This window comes from Oncorhynchus mykiss, chromosome 22 (assembly GCF_013265735.2).
Source record: "Oncorhynchus mykiss isolate Arlee chromosome 22, USDA_OmykA_1.1, whole genome shotgun sequence".
Classification (NCBI taxonomy): Eukaryota; Metazoa; Chordata; class Actinopteri; order Salmoniformes; family Salmonidae; genus Oncorhynchus; species Oncorhynchus mykiss.
Genome location: NC_048586.1, coordinates 52081321 through 52087511, shown reverse-complemented (window position 1 = coordinate 52087511; position 6191 = coordinate 52081321). Strand labels below are relative to the sequence as shown.

Here is a 6191-nt window from a genome sequence, read left to right as displayed (position 1 = left end):
TTTGAAAACGTAGAGCGATTTGTGAACGTAGAGCTGATGTGACTTGTTAAACAGCTCCAGTTTTGACTCATCTGTCCTAAGGGTTATGGTTAGGGGTTATGGGTTAGGGTTAGGGGTTAGGGTTAGGGGTTATGGGTAGGGGTTAGGGGTTAAGGGTTAGGGTTAGTCTCCCAGAAGGATTGTGTCAATATGCATTTTATCAAATTCCAGTCTGGCTTTTATATTTATTTTTTATTTCAAAAGTGGAGACCTCCTTGGTCTTCTTCCGTGGAGCCGCTCAAAAGCGACGGATGGTGCGATCAGAAACTGACGTACCTTCACCTTGGAGTTCTCCTCGGTTCTTCCACTTCCTTTTACTTGGACTTATTAAGAACACTTTATATTATGAGGTTGTTCTCTCTTTTCCAAGTTGACAAATTAATGGCTTGAACCTTTTGGACAATAAGTGGATACGATTGGCTGTTAATGAAGTCATTTTTGGGTGATTTATAATTCAATATATTGGAAGTGACCAACCCATGATATGGTCAGAAGCGAATACCTTTTACCTTAATTGTCCAGTTATCCCAAAAGTTAAAGAAACAAATTATATTTTACCCTGTTAATGATTTCATGCACAAAAAGACACATGACAAAATGCCTTGTGTTTTTTGTTCCTCTGATTTCAGAATCTATAGAGGCTTTTTTATGCTGCCATTCTAGTCAACTATTCATGAATGGTTGTAAAATATTCAAAATGACCTTATAATGTTTATCCTTGTTATTCCGATCATAACTATTTTATTAACATTATTATTCTCTTGGCCAAATATTATATTCACAAATGTAAATGGGGTGGGGAACTTCCTTGTTTTGTAGGTTTTTTCTATGTAGTACTGTGGAATAGAGTTCCATGTAGTCATGTCTCTATGTAGTACTGTGGAATAGAGTTCCATGTAGTCATGGCTCTATGTAGTACTGTGGAATAGAGTTCCATGTAGTCATGGCTCTATGTAGTACTGTGGAATAGAGTTCCATGTAGTCATGGCTCTATGTAGTACTGTGGAATAGAGTTCCATGTAGTCATGGCTCTATGTAGTACTGTGGAATAGAGTTCCATGTAGTCATGGCTCTATGTAGTACTGTGGAATAGAGTTCCATGTAGTCATGGCTCTATGTAGTACTGTGGAATAGAGTTCCATGTAGTCATGGCTCTATGTAGTACTGTGGAATAGAGTTCCATGTAGTCATGTCTCTATGTAGTACTGTGGAATAGAGTTCCATGTAGTCATGGCTCTATGTAGTACTGTGGAAAAGAGTTCCATGTAGTCATGGCTCTATGTAGTACTGTGGAATAGAGTTCCATGTAGTCATGTCTCTATGTAGTACTGTGGAATAGAGTTCCATGTAGTCATGGCTCTATGTAGTACTGTGGAATAGAGTTCCATGTAGTCATGGCTCTATGTAGTACTGTGGAATAGAGTTCCATGTAGTCATGGCTCTATGTAGTACTGTGGAATAGAGTTCCATGTAGTCATGGCTCTATGTAGTACTGTGTGCCTCCCATAGTCTGTTCTGGACTTGGGGACTGTGTAATGTTGCCTCCTGAGTGGCGCAGTGTTCGTTGTGCCACTGGAGATCCTGGGTTTGAGTCCAGGCTCTATCGCAGCCGACCACGACCGGGAGACCCATTGGGGCTGCACACAGTTGGCCCAGCGTCATCCGGGTTAGGGGAGGGTTTGGCCAGCAGAGGTGTTCTAGTCCCATCGCGCACTAGCAAATGCTGTGGCGGGCTGGGCGCAGTGCACTCCGACACATTAGTGAGGCTGGCTTCTGGGTTAAGTGGGCATTGTGTCAAGAAGCAGTGCGGCCTGGTTGGGTCGTTTTTCGGAGGGTGCACGGCTCTCGACCTTTGCCTCTCCCGAGTCCATACGGGAGTTGTAGCGATGGGAAAAGATTGTAATTATCAATTGAATAGCACGAAATTGGGGAGAAAAAAAATCATAAATAAATGTTGGTATCATTGTTGCAATAAAAAAATCAGGTCAATGAACATTGGGTAGTTTAGTGAGATAGCATATAGTTAATATACTGGCAAGTTCTATGTATTTAGTAGTCAACTAACATTATGTAGCTAGCTAACATACATACTGCTGTAATGATATGCTATGCGGTTCGTAAGGACAGCATAGCTATCAAATTGTCAGCCAACATAACGTGTAACTTTTATTTAAAAAGTCATTACTTTATTACATTGCTCAACATTTTCTTAACATTTGTCATAATTAGTTTGTACATTTGTATCCGCTCTCCTCGGACTTTGGCTGCATATTTTCCGCCATTTTCTGAAAAATGCATTAGGGGCCCTGCACCATCGAGAGCATCCTGACTGGTTGCATCACTGCCTGGTATGGCAACTGCTCAGCCTCTGACCGCCAGGCACTACAGAGGGTAGTGCGAACAGCCCAGTATGTTCAAAAGTCTAGGTCCAAGAGGCTTCTAAACAGATTCTACCCCCAAGCCATAAGACTATTGAACATCTAATCAAATGGCTACCTAGACTATTTGCATTGCCCACCCCCCTCCCTCTCTCCACACCACTGTTACTCTCTGTTGTCACGTATGCAGAACTTTAATAACTCCACCTACATGTACATAGTACCTCAACTAACCGGCACCCCCCCTGTATATATTGTTATTTTACTGCTGCTCTTTAATTACTTGTTACTTTTATCTCTAATTCTTTTCCATATTTTTTTGAAAGTGTACTGTTGGTTAGGGGCTCGTAAGTAAGCATTTCACCTGTTGTACTCGGTGACTAATACGATTAGATTGTGTTGATGAGGATGTAGACATTGATACACTAAAATGGAAAAATCTGCAGTAAGATTTTTATTTCATTTTTCGCAACGTTCAAATGAAGTAACATGATAATGTACTGTGGCCCTACAAGTGGTATTGTTGATTTGTTGTGTCTGAAAGACGAAGGCCATTCAGTCTTAACTTTGACGATCAGAGTCCTGGGGATCTGTACTGGTGACCTGTCCTGGGGATCTCTACTGGTGACCTGTCCTATGGATCTCTACTGGTGACCTGTCCTGGGGATCTCTACTGGTGACCTGTCCTGGGGATCTGTCCTGGGGATCTCTACTGGTGACCTGTCCTGGGAATCTCTACTGGTGACCTGTCCTGGGGATCTGTCCTGGTGACCTGTCCTGGGGATCTGTCCTGGTGACCTGTCCTGGGGATCTGTCCGGGGATCTCTACTGGTGACCTGTCCTGGGGATCTGTCCTGGGGATCTCTACTGGTGACCTGTCCTGGGGATCTCTACTGGTGACCTGTCCTGGGGATCTCTACTGGTGACCTGTCCTGGGGATCTCTACTGGTGACCTGTCCTGGGGATCTCTACTGGTGACCTGTCCTGGGAATCTCTACTGGGGATCTGTCCTGGGAATCTCTACTTGCGACCTGTCCTGGGGATCTCTACTGGTGACCTGTCCTGGGGACCTGTCTTGGGGATCTGTCCTGGGGATCTCTACTGGTGACCTGTCCTGGGGACCTGTCTTGGGGATCTGTCCTGGGGATCTCTACTGGGCATCTGTTGATCCTTCTTCTTCAGACTGGTGTCTGATCACCTGTAATATGTAGAAGGATCAACTCAACTGAATGCAGTGCTTTACCTTCAGCACAGATTTATATCCCATGTTCAATATGCAGTCTCATTCTTACCTTCCCCTTCTTTGCTTGTGACACTAGGTGTGTCTGACGTGGATGTGGCCTGCTCAACATGCTCTTGATGGCTCTCTGGGCTTCCTGGCTCAACATGCTCTTGATGGCTCTCTGGACTTCCTGGCTCAACATGTTCTGTCATTTCTGCAGTTGTACAACCTGATTTGTCTGAAGCCATGAGATCTGCAAAACTGTCCTGCTGTTTTCCTGAAAGAAAACATTGGACATGTTTACTGTTGAAAAGGCTGTTTCTTGTTTATCAGTCTTGACTTGGTTTATCGAGCCAGATAGACCTGTTGGGGATTCAACTATGCACTGGCACCTAACTGCTCTCCACTAGTGACCCTGTTTTTCATGGTCCGTCTAGTCGGATATACTGAACAAATATAAACACAACATGCAACAATTTCAAAGATTTAGTTGAGTTACAGTTCATAAGGAAATCAGTCAATTGAAATAAATTAGGCCCTAATCTATGGATTTCACATGACTGGGCATGGGTGCTGCCATTGGTGGGCCTGGGAGGGCATAGGCCCAGCCAATCAGAAGGAGCTATATTACAGACAGAAATGCTCCTCTGGCAAAGGAGAAATGCTCACTAACAGTAATGTCAACAAATTTGAGCACAAAATTTGAGAGAAATACGTTTTCTGTGCATATGGAACATTTCTGGGATCTTTTATTTCATCTCATGAAACACGGAACCTTGCATTTCTATTTTTTGTTCAGTGTCGTAACTGAAGTCTGATTGGTTACCTCGCGATGTGGGATCCAGTTCCCCATTGCTGGTCAGGTCTCTGTCTGAGGTGATGATATCACCAAACAGGAAGTGTATCTTCTCCTGAGCATGCTCCTGATTGGAGGAGCCGTGAAGGGAGTTGTGGAGGATGTCTAAGGCGAAGCGGGCCCTCAGGGACCCCGGGGCCGTAACCTGGGCCAGGCCAGGGTCTGTGGGGCCCATCATGGACCGCCACTCCTCTACAGCATTTTCCTTGGTCAGCACCAGCAGCATACAGGGGCCGCTACAGAGACAGGGTTTCAGATGTACTCTTCTACCCTGAACATTAACTGTCTCTTATTCCCTGAGCATTATCAACTGTCTCTTCCACCCTGAGCATTATTAACTGTCTCTTATTCCCTGAGCATTATTAACTGTCTCTTCTACCTTGAACATTATTAACTGTCTCTTCTACCCTGAGCATTATTAACTGCCTCTTCTACCCTGAGCATTATTAACTGTCTCTTATTCCCTGAGCATTATTAACTGTCTCTTCTACCTTGAACATTATTAACTGTCTCTTATTCCCTGAGCATTATTAACTGTCTCTTCCACCCTAAACATTATTAACTGTCTCTTCTACCCTGAGCATTGTTAACTGTCTCTTCTACCCTGAGCATTATTAACTGTCTCTTCTACCCTGAACATTATTAACTGTCTCCACTACCCTGAGCATGATTAACTGTCTCGTCTACCCTGAGCATGATTAACTGTCTCCTACCCTGAGCATTATTAACTGTCTCTTATTCTCTGAGCATTATTAACTCTCTTCTACCCTGAACATTATTAACTGTCTTCTACCCTGACCATTATTAACCGTCTCTTATTCCCTGAGCATTATTAACTGTCTTCTACCCTGAGCATTATTAATTGTCTCCTCTACCCTGGGCATGATTAACTGTCTCTTCAACCCTGAGCATTATTAACGGTCTCTTCAACCCTGAGCAAGATTAACTGTCTCTTCTACCCTGAGCATTACTAACTGTCTCTTCTACCCTGAGCATGATTAACTGTCTTCTACCCTGAGCATTATTAACTGTCTCTTCTACCCTGAGCATTATTAATTGTCTCTTATTCCCTGAGCATTACTAACTGTCTCTTCTACCCTGAGCATGATTAACTGTCTTCTACCCTGAGCATTATTAACTGTCTCTTCTACCCTGAGCATTACTAACTGTCTCTTCTACCCTGAGCATTATTAACTGTCTCTTATTCCCTGAGCATTATTAACTGTCTCTTATTCCCTGAGCATTATTAACTGTCTCTTATTCCCTGAGTATTATTAACTGTCTCTTATTCTCTGAGCATTATTAACTCTCTTCTACCCTGAGCATTATTAACTGTCTTCTACCCTGAACATTAACTGTCTCTTATTCCCTGAGCATTATCAACTGTCTCTTCCACCCTGAGCATTATTAACTGTCTCTTATTCCCTGAGCATTATTAACTGTCTCTTCTACCTTGAACATTATTAACTGTCTCTTATTCCCTGAGCATTATTAACTGTCTCTTCCACCCTAAACATTATTAACTGTCTCTTCTACCCTGAGCATTGTTAACTGTCTCTTCTACCCTGAGCATTATTAACTGTCTCTTCTACCCTGAACATTATTAACTGTCTCCACTACCCTGAGCATGATTAACTGTCTCGTCTACCCTGAGCATGATTAACTGTCTCCTACCCTGAGCATTATTAACTGTCTC

The 6191-nt window shown here is 43.1% G+C and overlaps 1 protein-coding gene across 2 annotated transcripts in view; it reads right to left on the bottom strand.

Moving 5' to 3' along the window:
* Positions 1-2795: 2795 nt before the first annotated feature.
* The window catches only part of nme9 (NME/NM23 family member 9), a 30008-nt gene continuing 26612 nt past the window's right edge, over positions 2796-6191 (bottom strand). The window contains exons 14-17 of one of the 2 annotated variants that reach the window (XR_005038958.1): positions 4466-4731; positions 3710-3916; positions 3540-3615; positions 2796-3487 (exon numbers count right to left, since the gene is read on the bottom strand). Coding sequence is in view for 1 of the 2 variants with exons in the window: in XM_036959526.1 (XP_036815421.1) it covers positions 3596-3615; positions 3710-3916; positions 4466-4731 (493 nt within the window). In the remaining variant the exon portion in view is untranslated. Of the gene's footprint in view, positions 3616-3709; positions 3917-4465; positions 4732-6191 lie in introns of both variants that reach the window. The other variant, XM_036959526.1, reaches the window with a different exon arrangement.